The sequence below is a fragment of the Pseudorca crassidens genome, chromosome 3 (genome assembly GCF_039906515.1).
Source record: "Pseudorca crassidens isolate mPseCra1 chromosome 3, mPseCra1.hap1, whole genome shotgun sequence".
Classification (NCBI taxonomy): Eukaryota; Metazoa; Chordata; class Mammalia; order Artiodactyla; family Delphinidae; genus Pseudorca; species Pseudorca crassidens.
Window position 1 is genome coordinate 28,087,948 of NC_090298.1, and position 20,280 is coordinate 28,108,227.

The 20,280-nt window shown below is 40.8% G+C and overlaps 1 protein-coding gene across 1 annotated transcript in view; it reads right to left on the minus strand.

Annotated features, from left to right (window-relative positions):
* Positions 1 to 361: 361 nt before the first annotated feature.
* Positions 362 to 20,280, minus strand: part of ADAMTS12 (ADAM metallopeptidase with thrombospondin type 1 motif 12) — a 393,951-nt gene continuing 374,032 nt past the window's right edge. The window contains exon 23 of the mRNA XM_067730476.1: positions 362 to 4,165. Within this exon, the coding sequence (XP_067586577.1) occupies positions 3,987 to 4,165 (179 nt within the window). The 3' untranslated portion in view covers positions 362 to 3,986. The remainder of the gene's footprint in view (positions 4,166 to 20,280) is intronic.

Sequence of the window (20,280 nt, forward strand, 5' to 3'; positions counted from 1 at the left end):
CTCTTAAGCATTATGTCTACACTTTGGATAGATTGAGGGACCAGATTATGCTGTGAGCTGCACTTATGAATACATTGGATCTGGGATTGTGGAGGATTTCAGGCATCACTTCAGATTCTCATACGGTGGATGGTGTCAGTTATTGCACAATCATTCATGAGAAGAGACCTCAGTTCTACCTCACCTGGGATATGACTCATCTCGTGACATACTGATTTAGGGGTGGAGTAGGAGGGAATCTGCAGGGAGTGGGGGAGGAAGGATTGACAGCATCCTTCCCCAGGTTGCTGAATTCCAGGGTTTCTCTGGTGGGTGGTGGCAGTCTCGCAGTAGGGGTAAATGAATCACATGGACACACCAGTGAGTTTGGCCATTTATTGATGCCACACAATGGCAGGCTATGGTTACAGTCTGGTTTTAAATACTGAGGTACCCACCAAGGTACCCCTTAAGGAGGCTGGGCCTGGCAAAGCAGCAGAGATGCAGAGAGGACAATGGATGAGGCCGTGTACCCCATACAACCACTTTGGAGGACAGTGATAGGTAGAATTGTGCTTCCCCCAACCAGGTTTTTTTTAATGACATAACTTAAAAATACTACTACTACTACTATTTGAACTAGCACTACAACAGAAAAAGAGTAGCATCAAATACGTTGGCTAAGTTTTAGCACCAGGCAGTTCATGTCATGTGGTCTCTCTCTTGAAAGTGAATCGCTATGCATAGATTCATTGTCCCAGGGCTTGATCCTAAAGTCAGAAGGGAGAAGAGCTAAGACCTGTACTCTCGGGGGCAGCAATGTGTAGCTTTCAGAGTTTGGAGGATTTTAGCGAACTCATTGGGAAATTATGATCTGAAACAATATCAATCCCTCAATGTGTGTTCCAGAAATGTGATAAAGGTTATCAAAAACATTCACTAACTATCTGAAAGCGTCACACTGGGATGACCCCACCAAGTAGAGACGGGTCAGGAGATTGGATGGAGGTGCATTCTTGATTAAGAAAACCGAATATTAAAACAAGTCGTTCCTACAAAGGGGCCATTGCTTGTACCACAAAATGATTTCCTGTTTTACAAAAATATTCACTATTTAGTCTCTTCAAATATTGTTTTCTTGTGGTGTGTTGAATTATGTTTTGATGTTTAAGAATTAAATTAACCCACACCTTTTCAGAGAAGAGCTAACTCTACCACTGGGAGAGGCAACGTAAACCAAATTGGGTTTGAGAATCTCATGTATTTAAGCACCAGGCCCTGTGGCGGCCTCTCTGATTCATGGTAGATGTGTATCCAGTGTCTCTTGCTGTACATCTCAGTTGCTTGTTCAAGGTGGGAAGAAAGGAGGCCATGGAAGAAATAAACCAACAACGCTACTTCATGTTGGCCCCCGTGAGCACCAAAAGGATGGTCAGACACCATTCAGGTTCTTGTCTTCAGTCTCCCTGTTAATCTGAGGTCCCTCTCTTATTGCAAACACGGGGACCTGTCAAAACCCTGATGACCCAAAGCTGAGTGACTGTCAAGGCAACAACCATGTCAAATGACTCTAGTAGCAAGTGCTGTCTTGATTCTGGGGTCCAGGACAGCTGCTACCCAACTGTCTTACAACACAGCCCCACATAGGAAGTGAATGTCCATGATGCAGGGTTAGGGGCCAATATTCTGCCTTTGAGAAACTAGAGAAAGGCCTAGAATGGAGCACCCGGACAGACCCTTCCTACATTTCTACCATCTTTGCCACATGGGTCATAAATAACATTTTGCATATTGGGAAATCTGGCCTAGTTTAGTTTGCTGAGGTCAGTAGGAATCGGAGTTTGTTCCTGAGTTTTGTAAGACTGGTCATATCCAGGTCTCTGATGACATGCATTATCCTAGGGTAGCAGAGTACCAGGTTAAGTTAAATCCATCCAACTTACTAAATTAATCTCCCTGAAAGCCTACACTATACTTCAGGGACAGTTTTTGAGAACGGCCTCATTAGAAAAATCAGGTTCTTTTCTACTCACATCACTGACAATGTAAGCATCTTCTTGCTAAAACTTATTTCACCAGAGACTGTCACTGGCCAGCAATGTTTCGATTTAAAGACAGAATACAAGAACATAATTATATAGAAATAAATTCTCTGGTTTTGGTAAACATTTCTACTCACCTCCTGTTTCTGCTCTATCTCAAATTTCATCCCAACCCCAGTGTTTTATTTCCCACAGGCATTTATCATAATAATACACAGTAATGGCTTGAAAAAAAAAGCGCATAATATAAAAAATTTAAGCTTCTGGTATCCAAGCAATAGAACTGGCGTTGGCCAGCAACACCATTACAAATTTAACAGAAGATGCATGTGGACTTGCCCACTTGTACATCTATCTATATGTTTATATGTGTTCTGCCACCAACTAGATATTAGCACCATTTTTCAATAGCACCATTCTGCTGAACGGATAGATAATTCAAGGGAGAGATGGGATACTGTGCTCCATGGTGAATGTTAACGGGACCTGTGCGTGAGACTGAAGACACGCTGCCCATTACGTGAAGCCCACTCTCCTGCCTTCCCCTCTGTCAAGAGCTGATTCTGAGGGCTTCTTCCCCTGGGGGCTCCACAACCCTCATTTTCCACGTTCAGTTCATATAAATACCTCCCCTTACAAACCAGGAAATTCACCTTGAATCTGAGACCACAGCTTACTTTGACTCCTGACGGGTGATGGAAACATCCAGAATAAGCATTCTAACTTTCATTTCACTTTTTTGGACTACCTGACTCACCTGTCCTCCACCCCCACCCCAGGAAACAGATCCTCAAAAGTAACTATTGGGTGTGCTAGAGAATAGATCGGATTTACCTCACTTTTGAAAATTTTTTTTTTTCTCGAGACTAGAAGTTTATACTAAGTTTTTCTATACTTAATACAATTTACCTGGTTCTCGGAAATATTTTAATCTAGAGCTCCATTTTCCAACCTGAGGGTGGGTGGGGGCAGGTTGCAGCTGTGGACCTGGCCGTAGCAGTTGGGGTGTGTAAACCCCTAGTGGTGAAAAGACGTTCACCCTGAACTGAAGACTCAGGCAGGGAATCTGCTAGAGAAGGGAAAGCCACACAGGAAGACTCATTTGCTCTTCTGCAAAGGAATGGGTATTTGCCAGGGAAGTGGGAAGAACAAAAAGCCCATATTCTTCTCTTCCTTATACTAGCAAGAAATTGATTTCTGTTAATTTGCTTTTTAAGAATTTTCATAGAAATTATCCTTAAGTCAGAAATGTCTTCTGTATAACTAACCTAAATCCCTTAGGTTCACTAAAGCCTACAGTTCCTGCCCATGTCCTCTTCTTCTAGTGTCTCCAGGAAGGAATGGGAGTCCAAACAGCCCAGATGAAGAGTCCATAGGGATTAGCGACAGGCTGAGGATGAAGCCAGCACTTTCTCTTCCTGCCCCAGTTGAACACGGGGTGAAGAAAGCGGTCCCCTGCCTGGATGAATTACAAGAATGTTCCTGAAAGCTCTCCCATGACATTTTAAGCAGCAGCTGCCCCAAGTAGGGAGACAAAAAAGGATGATTTCACCAAGGTAAATTAACAAGGTTATTTGTTCCCTGGATAAGCGTGGCTCTGTTTCCTGATACTCTTGAGGTAGTCTGGGAAAAAATCTGGTCTCTCTGTTTTTATCTTTAAGGGAGGAACAAAAGACATCATTTCACAGACTTGCCCACCTTGGCACCTTTCCCACGAGCTGATCTCACGAAAGGACCGATTCTCCTGGATACCTCACCTGCCTCTCAGGGAGCGGTGAGTATTACAGTCCCATGTCTCCTATGAGGGGCGTTTTGTGGCTAAAAACAGTGGGCTTTGTTTAGTTATGAGCCAAAGTTGAACCTGAAATACACAGTAAAACCGCAGTGAAGTGGTCCCTGGGCCTAGAACACGTCACGGTCAGCAGGCTGCTGCAGTCTGTGGTGGAGGGTGGCTTTCTTCTGGACTTAGGGTGCTCTGGGGTTTTTGAGTGGCTGTCGCTTTCTTGGCCTTTGGGTGTGGGCGATGTGTGTCTTGGAACACGAGAGGCAGCACTGAGCCCTCACGGTGGGCACAGAACATTTCTTCATGGCTTTTAGTGTCTGGCAGAAACTGGCTGATAACTTGTCTTTGGTGCAAAGTAAATCTGTGGGAGGAAAAAAAAAATAGGAAAAAAACCGAAGATTATCCTTTTGTAAGTGAATAAGTGTGACTTCTATTAATGGAAGACTTTGTGTCTACTGAGAAAGGCTCCATAACAATTCATAATGGTTGACATCCACTGACATTCACTCCTGTGTAGCAATGTTATACATTCCCACCCTTGCCATGGCCACCCGGTGGTGAATACTTCCCCACTCCTGGACTTTGGGTTCAGCCCTCTGACTTGCTTTGGACAATGGGATGTTAGTGGACATGATCCCTGCAGGGCCTTGGAATGTGAGGGAGGATGAAGCTGCCCCGATGAGCTTCTGCCATCACCGTTAGAAGACTCTGGCTCATGCAGCCACTGGACCAAGGAGGATGAGACACATGGAGCAGACCTAGACCCAACCTACAGCTTGCAGCCGAGGCCAACCACGGCCAAGCTAGATCAGCTGAAAATTCACCCTTGTAGTTTTAAAGCACTGAGTTTCGAGGTGCCTTGTTATGCAGGATTGTTATGCAATAGTTGAATGCAATATTTTACTTGCATCACTTCATTGAATCTTCACAGCGGTAACGAATCAGGTAAATACAACTGTTCTTTCCGTTTTACAAAAGGAGACGTAAAGCCTACAGAAGTTAAGCACTTGCACAATGTTATCCAGCTGATGAGGGGCACAGTCAGATCTGAACATGGGCAGTTTTGACTCTAGCTCATGCTTTTATCAGTCATATCATCCGGAGCACCAAGCAGTCACCCCGCCAGCCAACCAGCCAATGCTTCCTGAGCAAAGGATATAGATATATAAAATGTGGTCACTGCCCTCCAGAAAGGTACCGTGTAGACGAAGGCATAAGACATGCACAAATAATTCCCAGGGTAAGGATACAATTAGTTACTTGGGTGCTAATCCTTGTTCTACCCTAACTCTGGGCAAGTAAGTTCCTGAATTATTTTGGCCCTCCTTTCCTCATATATGAAACAGGGAATTGGACTAGATTTCTCAGGGACCACCCTTGCATATTCTATGGGTGGTACTCAGACTGCACTGGCCCACGTACTCCTGGTCTGGAAGGAATTCACTAAGGCCCCAATAACACATTTTTCTTTTATAAAGTGAAATTGTTTCAAACTTTGCTTCAGTGCCTCTCAGAGCTCTGGTTGATCTTTCTCCATTACAGAAAAGATTTGAACAGTCCTAAAGAAAAGCTTTTCCCCAAACAGGCTGCTGTCCTTTGTAACTAGAACTGTCAGTAAAAGTAGAAACTGAGGTAGTATTCTCTTTACCCAAATCTGTGACAGTATTTTTGCCTCTCTATGCATTTTTCACCTTCAGGTCATGAAGGCAAAAAAATGCTTTTTATCTTCTCAGAACTCATTTCCTTGACTGTGCCTGGTTTTTTCAGGAAGAAATGTCTTCTGTTAGCTGTCAGAATTCCATTTGGTTTGCAAGTGTTAAGTGCACTTGGGAGTAGGTAACATATAATGCTCCTAGAACCCCAAACCTCTTCATTGCTGATTATTTTCTTCTTCAGGCCTCTTCCTAAACATTTCATAAAAATCAGTGCCCTCTAATTCCCCAGGAAACTTCTATACACGATCTGACATTTCAGAAAGAGTTCATATTTCTGCCAAGTGTTCCTACTGTGGAATAGAAATCTGAGCTCTTCATCTCCCACGTGCCCACCAGAGCACGTGTTCTCCATGGGGCTTGGGCTGTGCATCGTGTAGGCTGCTGTTCAGAACAAGGCAGGGCTTCCTCCCTAGGCTTCTGGCATTGAGGCAGGGCCCAGCATGGAAGCCTAGGCATCATAGGGCTGCTCTGATTTCTTAGCCAGCCTCTCCTAAATTCCTTATGGATGGTGGACGGAGAAGGTGCATCTGGGGTAGCTCTTTGCCCCACATTCTCCCTGCCATGAGTATGTGAGTGCTCTGGGGCTACTACAAGAAAAGAAGACAGAGGAAGTATGAAAGCTTAGCTTCCATTCCTTCTCTCCACAAAGCTTCTTTTGGCCACATTGGACCACATGGATCCCTTCTGTCCCAATCTCCAAACTTGTATTATTATTGTTAACATTTGCTCAAACATGGTATTATGTTCTATCATGAACTGTTCTGTAAATGGCGTTGAGCCTTTTCTGCTAAAGGCTGAAGTGTGACCTCTCTCTAGGGTGTCTACCATTCTAAAAAGGCCTCTTAGAGGACCCCAAAGTCTTTAACTTTGTTCTGGGTTGAATTGGGTCCTCCAAAGTTGAAGTGTTCCCCCAAAGTTGAAGTCATAACCATTGGTACCTGTGAATGTGACGTTATTTGGAAATATTTCCTTGCAGATGTAATTATGATGTAAATTAAGATGACTTAATCAACATGACTGTGTCCTTATAGAGAGAGAAGAGATAGACACACGCAGTAAAGAGAAAGACACACGCAGTAAAGAGAAAGCCATGTGATGACACAGACACACAGAGGAAGGTGGCCATGTGATGATGGGGGCAGAGATTGGAGTTATGCAGCTACAAGCCAAGGAAAGCCGGTGACTACCAGAAGCTAAGAGACAGAGAGCAAGGCCCTACCAAGAACCGTGGTTTTTGAACTTCTTGCCTCCAGAACTGTGAGACTAAATTTCTGTTGTTTTAACAACACAGATAGCAATTTCTTAAGCACTTACCACACACTAGGCAATGTGCCTGGCTTATACTATCTCATTTGATCTTCATATAAATTTACTTATACCTATTGTTCTCCCTTTAATACTGAAGTTCCACAGAGGCTTAATAACTGGCCCAGTGTCTCATAGCTGGAACACAGATGGTGGTGCTGGAACCTGAATGCTGCCTCGGTGCCTATAAAGCACTGGCACCAAGAAAATGAATCTCTTGTGCTGGTTATGGGCAAGGAGGGGCCCACATGGACAGGTCTTCCCTGACCAGAGCAGCTTCATTTGTTCAACCAAGGGCCCCCACTTGTCAGGTCAACATCTACCTGATTGAAAAAGGCTCAACCAAGCCTGGTGTCCTTGCCTGATCTTGGCAACCACTGGATCATGAGCCCAGCTTTTCAACGGTCCTCAGAGCCCTGGGAACATGTGAGTCCTGGAATCCTCCTGTTTAAAAGTGGGAAACTGGAAGGAAGAGTGGAGGATACCAGTGACCTATATTGGGAGCCTCTGTTCCAGCTCTGTTTAGCAGCTCATTTAGACAATGACTGGGAGCCCAACATCACGGCAGGCAGGGCTTAATTGCACCAGTTCTCGTTATTATTGTGAAACAATGAAGGCGCTGTGTTCATCAGCCAACGGGATCCCAGCTGAAGCACACAATGCTTATAATTGGGGGCAACTTAGAGAGGACATCCCAATTTGCCTATGCCTGTTTAATAGAAATCATACTTGGAAATGTAAAGGGACAGTCATGAGCTTGTTCCCCTGCTGTCTTGAAGGGATGATATTTTGCCCACAAAAGTTGGAAAATAATTTCAATGTTGTTGGCAAATACAGTGTCTGTAAGACTTTGGGTTTTGTGAGGCCAGGGAATGTGTCAGACTCATTTCTGTGTCCTCAGTTTTTAGTACTTGCCTGAGACATATCTTGTGATCAGTAATATTTGCTGAATAAATGAAAGTTCTGTTCATCTGGAAGAATATCGTTCAGTAGGAAGATGCTAAGCTCACCTCCGCCCACAGGCACACCAAAATTACAACTATTTACAGAGCAACTATTGATGCGAAAGATTGGAAGACTGGCAGAAAAGCTCTTCTACGACTAAAAATATAAAGAAGGAACCACAACAAGACAGGTAGGAGGGATGGAGATGTGGTATAGTCAGGACCCATACCCCTGGGTGGGTGAACCACAAATGGGAGAATAATTACAGAGGTTCTCCATGAGCGAGGGGCTTGAGCTCCACATCAGGCTCCCAAGCCCAGTGGTCCTGCACTGAGAAGATGAGCCCCCAGAACATTTAGCGTAAAGGTCAGTAGGGCTTAATCAGGAGAGCCAGGGGCTATGGGGAATAGAGACTCCACTCCTAAAGGGCACACACAAAATCTCACAGGACCCAGTGCAGAAGCAGTAATTTGAAAGGAGCCTGGGTCAGACCCACCTGCTGATCTTGGAGAGCCTCCTGCAGAGACAAGAGGCAACTAGAGCTCACCCTCGGGACACAGACACTGGTGACAGCTGTTGTGGGAAGCTCGTTCTACCACGGGGACACTGGTGCTGGCAAGCACCATTTTGGAATCCTCCCTCCAACACTAGGACCAGGCTCCACCCACCAGTCTGTCAGCACCAGTACTGCGATGCCTCAGGCTGAGCAACTAGCTAGGTGGAGACACAGCCCCACTCACCAGCAGCCCTGCTGCCTTAAAACCCCCTGAGCTGCTTTGGGACCTGGCCCTGTCCACCAGAGGGCCCAGCCCTGCTTGTGCTGAGACTAGCCGACTAGCCTCAGGACTCCCGGGCCCTGGAGCCAGAGACCCTGGCTCCACCCACCAGTGGGCAGACACCAGCTCCAGGACCCTCAGGGCCCTGCAGCCAGAAGTCTAAAGACCAAGTTTTACCCACCAGTGGGTAGACACAAGCCCCAGGACTACTGCAGCTTGCCATGTCAGTACCCCCTGGGCCTGACCATCAGCAGGCTAACATCTGCTCTGAGACACCTTGAGTCCCTCAGCTAGCAGTCCCAGGATCTGGCCCCACCTACCAGTGGGGTGACACCAGCTCTGAGACACCTTGTATCTCTCACCAGCAGGCCAGCACCAGCTTTGGGACACCCTGGAACTCACAGCCAGCCATGTCAGGAACCGGCTCTGCAGTCACCCACTCCAGAACCCAGCTCTGCCTACAAGCCAGCTAGGACTACCCAGGGGAATCCCGGGACTCTGCAGCCAGCTATCTCATGCCCTGCCCCACCAGCTAGCAGTCTCCACACAAGGCAGAGCCTCACACCAACCTAATAGGAAGCCAGCCACACCTACCAGACTACCCACCAGACTACCCACAGTAGTCAGCTCATCACAAAAAGAAGGACCCATGCAGCCCAGGTAGGGGGCAGCCCTATAGCATATAGCTCTGGTGATCAGAGGGGAGTATGCTGCTGGGACACACAGGATGTCTCCTACAAAAGGCCACTTCTCCAGGGTGAGAAAACATAATCAACCTACAAAATACATCGAAATAAAACCAGCAAATTAGGGAAAATGAGGCAACAGAGGAATATATCTCAAATGAAAGAATAAGATAAAACCCCAGAAGAACTAACTGAACTGAAGATAGGCAACCTATCCAATAAAGAGTGCAAGGTAATGATTGTAAAGATACTCAAAGAACTTGGGAGAAAAATGGGTGAATACAGTAAGAAGATTAACAAAGAGAAAGAAACAGAGCTAAAGAACAGAAAAACTGAAATAAAAAATACACTAAAAGGACTAAATAGTAGATTAGATGATACAGAGGAATGGATCAGTGAACTGGAAAGCAGAGTAGTGGAAGCAATTGAAGTTGAACAGAAAAAAAGAATTTAAAAAATGAGGACAATTCAGAAACCTCTGTGATATAACATCAAATGTACTAACATTCACATTATACAGCTCCCAGATGGAGAACAGAGAGAGAAATGGGAAGAGGACATATTTGATGATATAATAGCTAAAAACTGCCCTAACCTGGGATAGGAAATAGACAACCAGGACCAGGAAGCACAGAACCCAAAACAGGAACCCGAAGATGATCATACCAAGACACAATGTAATTAAAATGGCAAAAATTAAAGATAAAGGGAGAAAATTAAAATCAGCAAGGGATGCTGGAGAGGGTGTGGAGAAAAAAGGGAACCCTCCTATATTGTTGGTGGGAATGTAAACTGGTACAGCCACTATGGAGAACAGTATGGAGGTTCCTTAAAAAACTAAATATAGAACTACCATACGACCCAGCAATCCCACTACTGGGCATCTATCTGGAGAAAAGATAGATGCACCACAATGTTCACTGCAGCACTATTTACAATAGCCAGGACATAGAAGCAACCTAAATGTCCATCAACAGACGAATGGATAAAGAAGATGTGGTACATATATACAGAGGAATATTACCCAGCCATAAAAAAGAAAAAAATAATGCCATTTGCAGCAACATGAATGGACCCAGAGATTGTCATACTGAGTCAACAAAGATCACATGATGTCACTCATATGTGGAATCTAAAAAAGGCTACAAATGAACTTATCTACAAAACAGTAATAGAGTTTGGGACTTCCCTGGTGGTCCAGTGGTAAAGAATACACCTTACAATGCACGGGACACGGGTTTGATCCCTGGTCAGGGAACTAAGATCCCACATGCCATGGGGCAACTAAGCCCATGCGCCACAACTACTCAGCTTGCGTGCCTCAACTAGAGAGCCTGTGTGCCACAAACTATAGAGCCCACATGCCCTGGAGCCTGCGTGCCACAACTAGAGAGAGAAAACCTGCACACCGCAACTAGATAGAAGCCTGTGCAGCACAACAAAAATCCCGCATGCCTCAATGAAGATCCCGTGGGCTGCAACTAAGATCTGATGCAGCCAAAAAAAAAATAAAGAATAAAGAAATCTTAAAAAAATAAAACAGAAATAGAGTTACACATGTAGAAAATAAACTTATGGTTACTGGGGGTATGTCAGGGGGAGGAATAAATACTGGGGGGTATGTCGGGGGGAGGGATAAATAGGAAGATTGGGATTGACACATACACACTACTACATGTAAAATAGATAACTAATAAGGACCTACTGTATAGCACAGGGGACTCTACTGTATAGCACAGGGGACTCTACTCAATACTCTGTAATGGCCTATATGGGAAAAGAATCTAAGAAAGAATGGATATATGTATATGTATAACAGATTCAGTTTGCTGTACACCTGAAACTAATACAATATACCCCAATAAAAATAAAAATAAAAATATCAGCAAGGGAAAAGCAACGAGTAGAAAAAAACTCCCATATGATCAGTTGACTCTTCAGCAGAAACTCTGCAGGCCAGAAGGGCATGATATATTTCAAGTGATGAAAGGGGAAAGAATACTCTACCTGGCAAAGCTTTCATTTAGATTTGATAGAGAGATCAAAAGCTTTACAGACAAGGAAAAGCTAAAAAATTCAGCACCACCAGCCAGCTTTACAAGAAATACTAAAAGGAACTTCTCTAAGTGAAAAAGAAAATGGCACAGTTAGAAACATGAAAATTATAAAAGGAAAATTTAAGTGGTAAAGACAAATATGCAATAAAGGTAATAAATCAACCATGTATAAAGCTAGTAGAAAGATTAAAAGGCAAAAGTAGTAAAATCATCTATATCCACATAAGTAGTTAAGGGATATACAAAACAAAAACATAAAATACGTCAAAAACAGTAAACATGGGAGAGGGGAGTAAAAATGCAGGGTTGTTAAAATGCATTTGAACTTAGAGATCAGCAACTTAAAATAATTATATATATATGGCTATATATAAACCTCATGGTAACCACAAACCAAAAATCTATCATAGATACACAAAAAAGAGAAAGAAATCCAAATATAACACTAAAGATAGTCAACAAATCAAAAGAAGTGAAGAAAAGAAATGAACAAAAAAGAACTACAAAAACAATTAAAAATGGCAATAAGTACATATGTATCAATAATTACTTTAAATATAAATGAACTAAATGCTCCAATTAAAAGACATAGAGTGGCTGAAGGGATACAAATACAAAACCTGTATGCCTATAAGAGACTCACTTCAGATCTAAAGACACAGATTGAAAGTGAGGGGATGGAAAGAGGTATTCCATGAAAATAGAAGTGAAAAGAAAGCCATGGTAGCAATACACGTACCAGACAAAATAGACCTTAAAACAAAGATTGTAACAAGAGACAAAGAACATTATACAATGATCAAGAAATCAAGAAGATATAACAAAAGTAAATATATATTCACCCAACATAGGGAGCACCTAAATACATAAAGCAAATATTAACAGACATTAAAGGGAGAAATTGACAGTAACTCAGTAATAGTAGGGGAATTTCACACCATGCATACATCAGCAGGCAGATCATCCAGAAAGAAAATCAATAAGGAAACACTGGCCTTAAATGGTACATTAAACAAGCTCCCAGAGGAAGCTGATGCTACTGGTTCACGGACCACATTAACACAGATTGGAACAGGGTCCAAGGACGAGATGGTGGAGTAGAAGAACCTGAGCTCACCTCCTCTTAAGAAAACACCAAAATCACAACTAACTGTGAACCATCAACAAAGAAGACTGAAACCTACCAAAAAAGATATTCTACTTCCAAAACAAAGAAGAAGCCACCCACAAGGAGTTGGTAGAAGGGGTGCATCTGTGATACAATCAAATCTCAAACCTGCTGGGTGGGTGACCCACAAACTGGAAAATAATTATATCACCGAGGTTCTCCCATAGGAGTGAGGGTTCTGAGCCCCATGTCACGCTTCCCAGTTTAGGGGTTTGGAATTGGGAGGAGGAGCCCCCAGGGCATTTGGCTTTGAAGCCCAGCAGGGCTTGATCGCAGGAACTTCACAGGACTGGGGGAAACAAACTCCACTCTTGGATGGTGCGCAGAAAATCTTATGTGCACCAGGACCGAGGGGAAAAAGCAGTGACTTCATAGGCACCTGGGCCAGACCTACCTTCTGGGATTAGAGGGTCTCCTGGTGAGGTGGGGGGTGGCTGTGGTTCACTGTAGGGACAAGGACACTGGTGGCAAAGGTACTGGGGAGTACTCCTTGGTGTGAGTTGTCCTGTAGGCCCCCATTTTGATGCCAAGACCTGGCCCTACCCATTTAGAGAAGAGTTGACACCTATCCTTCTAAAATTATTTTTAAAAATTTTAGAGGGGCTTCCCTGGTGGCGCAGTGGTTGAGAGTCCGCCTTCTGATGCAGGGGACACGGGTTCGTGCCCCGGTCTGGGAGGATCCCACATGCCGCGAGGCGGCTGGGCCCGTGAGCCATGGCCACTGAGCCTGTGTGTCCGGAGCCTGTGCTCCACAATGGGAGAGGCCACAGCAGTGAGAGGCCCACATACAGCAAAAAAAAAAAAAAAAAAAAAAAAAAAAAAAAAAATTTTAGAGGAAGGAACACTCCCAAACTCATTCTATGAGGTCACCATCACCATGATACCAAAACCAGACAGATAGCCACCCCTCCACCAAAAAAAGAAAGAAAATTACAGGCCAATACCACCAATAAACAAAGATGCAAAAATCATCAATAAAATACTAGCAAACTGAATCCAACAATATATTAAAAGGATCATACACCATGATCAAGTGGGATTTATCCCAGGGATGCAAGGATTTTTCAATATCCACAAATCAATCAGTGTGATATACCACATTAACAAAGTGAAAAATAAAAACCATGATTATCGCAATAGATACAGAAAAAGCTTTTGACAAAATTCAAAACCAATTTATGATTAAAAAAAACTCTCTGGAAAGTGGGCATAGAGGGAACATACCTCAACATAATAAAGGCCATATATGACAAACCCACAGCTAACAACATATTCAATGGTGAAAAACTTAAGGCATTTCCTCTAAGATCAGGAATGAGACAAGGATGTCCACTCTCACCACTTTTATTCAACATGGTTTTGGAAGTCCTAGCCACGGCAATCAGAGAAGAAAAATAAATAAAAGGAATTCAAATTGGCAAAGAAGAAGTAAAACTGTCACTGCCTGCAGATGACATAATACTATACATAGAAAATCCTAAAGATGTTACCAGAACATTACTAGAGCTCATCAATGGATTCAGTAAAGTTGCAGGATACAAAATTAACCCTCAGAATGGGAGAAAATATTTGCAAATGAAGCAACTGACAAAGGATTAATCTCCAAAATTTACAAGCAGCTCATGCAGCTCAATAATAAAAAAACAAACAACCCAATCCAAAAATGGGCAGAAGACCTAAATAGACATTTCTTCAAAGAAGATATACAGACTGCCAACAAACACATGAAAGAATGCTCAACATCATTAATCATTAGAGAAATTCAAATCAAAACTACAATGAGATATCATCTCACAACAGTCAGAATGGCCATCATCAAAAAATCTAGAAACAATAAATGCTGGAGAGGGTGTGGAGAAAAGGGAACCCTCTTGCACTGCTGGTGGGAATGTGAATTGATACAGCCACTATGGAGAACGGTATAGTGGTTCCTTAAAAAACTACAAATAGAACTACCATATAACCCAGCAATCCCACTACTGGGCATATACCCTGAGAAAACCATAACTCAAAAAGAGTCATGTACCAAAATGTTCATTGCAGCTCTATTTACAATAGCAAGGAGATGGAAACAACCTAAGTGTCCATCATCAGATGAATGGATAAAGAAGATGTGGCACATATATACAATGGAATATTAGTCATAAAAAGAAATGAAATTGAGCTATTTGTAATGAGGTGGATAGACCTAGAATCTGTTATCCAGAGTGAAGTAAGTCAGAAAGGGAAAGACATATACCGTATGCTAACGCATATATATGGAATTTAAGAAAAAAAATGTCATGAAGAACCTAGGGGTAAGACAGGAATAAAGACACAGACCTACTAGAGAATGAACTTGAGGATATGGGGAGGGGGAAGGGTAAGCTGTGACAAAGTGAGAGAGAGGCATGGACATATATACACTACCAAACGTAAGGTAGATTGCTAGTGGGAAGCAGCCACATAGCACAGGGAGATCAGCTCGGTGCTTTGTGACCCCCTGGATGGGTGGGATAGGGAGGGTGGGACGGAGGGAGATGCAAGAGGGAAGAGATATGTGAACATATGTATATGTATAACTGATTCACTTTGTTATAAAGCAGAAACTAACACACCATTGTGAAGCAATTATACTCCAATAAAGATGTCAAAAAACAAAACAAAACAAAATTAATACACAGAAATCTGTTGCATTTACATACACAAAGAAAGAAAGATCAGAAAGAGAAATTAAGGAAACAGTCCCATTTACTATTGCATAAAAAAGAATAAAATACCTAGGAATAAACCTACCTAAGGAGGCAAAAGACTTGTACTCTGAAAACTGTAAGATACTTATGAAAAAAAAAAGACGACATAAACAGATGGAAAGATACCATGTTCTTGGATTGAAGAATCAATATTGTCAAAGTGACTATACCACCCAAGGTAATCTACAGATTTATGCAATCCCTATCAAATGACCAATGGCAGTTTTTGCAGATCTAGAACAAAAAACTTAAAATTTGTATGGAAACATAAAAGACCCCAAATAGGCAAAGCAATCTTGAGAAAGAAAAATAGAGCAGGAGGAATCAGGCCCCCTGACTTCAGGCTATACTATAAAGCTACCGTAATCAAAACAGTAGGGTACTGGCAAAAAGACAGAAATATAGATCAATGTAACAGGATATACAGCCCAGAAATAAACTCACACACCTACAGTCAATTAATCTATAGCAAAGGAGGCAAGAATATACAGTGGAGACAAGACTGTATCTTCAGTACGTGGTGCTGGGAAAACTGGACAGCTACATATAAAAGAGTGAAGTTAGAGAATGTACTAAAACCATGCACAAAAATATACACAAAATGGATTTAAGACCAGATACTATAAAACTCTTAGAGGAAAACACAGGCAGAACACTCTTTGACATAAATTGCAGCAATATCCTTTTGGATTCACCCCTTAGAGTAAGAAAAATAAAAACAAAAATAAACAAATGGGACCTAATTAAACTTAAAAGCTTTTGCACCACCAAGAAAACTATAAACAAAAAGACAACTCACAGAATGGGAAAAAATACTTGCAAATGAAGCAATTGACAAAGGATTAATCTCCAAAATATACAAACAGCTCATGCAGCTCAATATCAAAAAAACAAAAAACCCAATCAAAAAATGGGCAGATCTAAATAGACATTTCTTCAAAGAAGACATGCAGATGGCAAAAAAACACATGAAAATATGTTCAACATCACTAATTATTAGAGAAATGCAAATCAAAACTATAATGAGGTATCACCTCACACCAGTCAGAAAGGCCATTGTCAGAAAGTCTACAAACAGTTAATGCTGGAGAGGGTGTGGAAAAAAGGGAACCCCCTTACACTGTTGGTGGGAATGTAAATTGGTGCAGCCACTATGGAGAACAGTAGGAAGGTTCCTTAAAAACTAAAGATAGAGCTACCATATTATCCTATAATCCCACTCCTGGGCATATATCTGGAGAAAACCATACTCCAAAAAGATACAGCCACCCCAATATTCATTGCAGTATTATTTACCATAGCCAAGACATGGAAGCAAACTAAATGTCCATCAGCAGATGAATGGATAAAGAAGATGTGGTATATACGTATAATGGAATATTACTCAGCCATAAAAAGAATGAAATAATGCCACTTGCAGCAAAATGGATGGACATAGAGATTATCATATGGACATAGAGATTATCATACTAAGTACAGTAAGTCAGACAAAGACAAATATCATATGACATCACTTATATGTGGAATATAAAAAACATACAAATGAACTTATTTACAAAACAGAAACAGACTCACAGGGTTAGAAAACAAACTTATGGTTACCAAAGGCAAAAGGTGGGGGGAAGGGATAAATTAGGAAGTTGGGATTAACATATAGACACTACTATAAATAAAATAATCAACAAGGACCTACTGCATAGCACAGGGAACTCTCCTCAATATTCTGTAATAACCTATATGGGAACAGAATCTGAAAAAGAATGGATATATGTATATGTATTACTAAATCACCCTGCTGTACACCTGAAACACAACGTTGTAAATCAACTATACTCCAATATAAAATAAAAATTAAAAAAAAATAAGTATAAGAGCTCTAAAAAAAGATCACTGATCACAGATCACCATAATTTAATAGTAATGAAAACGCTTATAATATTGTGAGAAGTACCAAAATGTGACTCTGAGACACTAAGTGAGGAAATGCTGTTGGGAAAATGGTGGCAATAGTCTTACTCAACTCAGAGTTGCCACAAGCCTTCAATTTATAAAAATGTAATATCAGAGAAGCATAATAAAGTGGCAAACAATAAAAAAAAAAAGAACACAGCATGGATCAGCTTGACTAGAGAATATGTACTTCACATATGCTCTTTGACTTTGGCAATGGTATCTTGTGATTTAAGGGTTTTCCTTTTGGTTGGCTGGTTTTTCTTCAGATGAACCTATTCTTGATGAAAGTGAGATCTTAATGAAACCTTAATTCAGACACTGCAAATCACAAACACACTCTATGTATGAAAGAAACAGATAAATATCCCCACATTTCTTTCCCAGTTCCAATTACCCATTTCAATAAAAAAAATTTTCCTTAAAACAAGAGATACATTAAACCAAATGGAGACACACACACACACACAGACACACACACACACACACACACACACACACACACACACATATATATATACCTTCCATCCAAAAGCAGCAAATAAACATTCTTTAAGATGTACATGGAACATTCTACAGGATAGATCACATTATGCCACAAAACAAGTCTCAGTAAATTTAAGATAACTGAAATCATATCAAGCATCTTTTCCAAATACAATATATGAGACTAGAAATCAGCTACAAGAAAAAACTTCAAAAAACACAAACATGTGGAGACTAAATAACATTCTACTAAGCAACCAACGGATCACTGAGGAAATAAAAGAAGAAATCAAAAAATACCTATAGACAGATGAAAACAAAACACAAAGATCCAAAGTCTGTGGGATGCAACAAAAGCAGTTCTAAGAAGGAAATTTTAGTCATACAAGCCTACCTCAGGAAACAAGAAACATCTCAAAAAAACCCCCAACATTACACCTAAAGGAATTAGAAAAAGAAGGACAAACAAAACCCAAAGTTAGAAGGAAAAAGATCATATATATCAGAGCATAAATAAATGGAGACTAATAAAACAACAATAAAGATCAATGAAACTGAGAGCTGGTTCTTTGAAAAGGTAAAAAGAGGGCCCAAATCAATAAAATCAGAAGTGAAAAAGAAGTAACAACTGATACCACAGAAATACGAAGGATCATAAGAAATTATATGAACAATTATACACCAATGAAATGGATGACCTAGGAGAAATGTACAAATTTCTAGAAATGTACAATCTCACAAGACTGAATCAGGAAGAAATAGCAAATGTGAATAGACTGATTACCAGTAATGAAAAATGAATCAATAATAATAAAAAAAACCTCCCAACAAACAAAAGCCTGGAGCCAGATGACTTCATAGGTGAATTCTACCAAACATTTAGAGAAGAGTAACATGTATCCTCTTCAAACTATTCCAAAAAATTGAGGAGGAAGAAACACTTACAGACACATTCCACAAGGCCAGCATTGCCCCGATATCAAAACCAGATAAAGAGATCACAAAAAAGGAAATTACAGGCCAGTATCATTGATGGACAAATGCAAAACTCCTCAACAAGATATTAGCAAACCAAATTCAACAATACATTCAAAGGATCATACACCACGATCAAGTGGGATTTATCCCAGGGATACAAGGATGGTTCAGTATTTGCAAATCAATCAATATGATACACCACATTAACAAATTGAAGAATGAAATAATATGATCATCTCAACTGCTGCCAAAAAGCTTTTGATAAAATTCAACATCCATTTATGATAAAAAAAAACTCTCCAGAAAGTGAGTTTAGAGGGAACATACTTCAACACAATAAAGCCCATATGATAAGCCCACAGCTAACATCATAGTCAATAATGAAAAGCTTAGTGCATTTCTTCTAAGATCAGGAAGAACACAAGGATGTCCACTCTCGCCACTTTTATTCAACGTAGTATTGGAAGTCCTAGCCACAGCAATCAGAAAAATAAAATAAATCCAAACTGGAAAGGAAGAAGTAAAATTGTCACTGTTTGAAGATGACATGACACTAAACATAGAAAATCCTAAAGATGCTACCAGAAAACTAGTAGAGTTCATCAATGAATTCAGTAAAGTAGCAGGTTACAAAATTAATATACAGAAATCTGTTGCATTTCTATAGCTAACAATGAACTATTAGAGAAATTAAGGAAACAATCCCATTTACAACCACATCAAAAGGAATAAAATACCAAGGAATAAATCTAAGGAGGTAAAAGACCTGTACTTGTAAAACTATAAGACTATGATAAAAGAAATTGAAGATGACACAAACAAATGGAAAGATATCCTGTGTTCATGAATCGGAAGAATCAGTATTGTTTAAATGACTATACTACCTAAGGAAATCTACAGATTCAGTGCAATCCCTATCAAAATACCAATGACATTTTTCACAGAACTAGAACAAATAATTCTTAAATTTGTATGGAAACACAAAAGACCTCAAATAGGCAAAACAATCTTGAGAAAGAACAAAGGTGGAGGTATCACGTGACCTGATTTCCAACTATACTACAAAGCTGTGGTAATCAGTATAGTACTGGCACAAAAACAGATGCACAGTTCAATGGGATAGAACAGAGAGCCCAGAAATGAACCCACCCTTATATGGGCAAATAATCTATGACAAAGCAGTGAAGAATATACAATGGAGAAAAGACAGCTTCTTCAAAAACAGTGGTAGGAAAACTGGACAGCTACATGGGAAAGAATCAAACTGGACTACTCTCTCACACCATGCACAAAAATAAATTCAAAATGGATTAAAGACTTAAACCTAAGACTGGAAACCATAAAGCCTCTCAAAGAAAACATAGGTAGTATGCTCTTTGATGTCGGTCTTAGTAATTTTTTTTTGGATCTGTCTGCTTAGGCAAGGGAAACAAAAGCAAAGATAAACAAATGGGAATACATCAAACTAAGAAGCTTTTGCACAGTGAAGGAAAATATCAACAAAATGTAAAGGCTGCCTACTGAATGGGAGAAGAAATTGATATTTGCAAACAGTGTATTTGATAAGGGGCTACTATCCAAAACATACAAAGAACTCATACAACTCAACATCAAAAAACATAAAACCTGATTAAAAAATGGGCAGAGGATCTGAATAGAAATTTTCCAAAGAAGACAT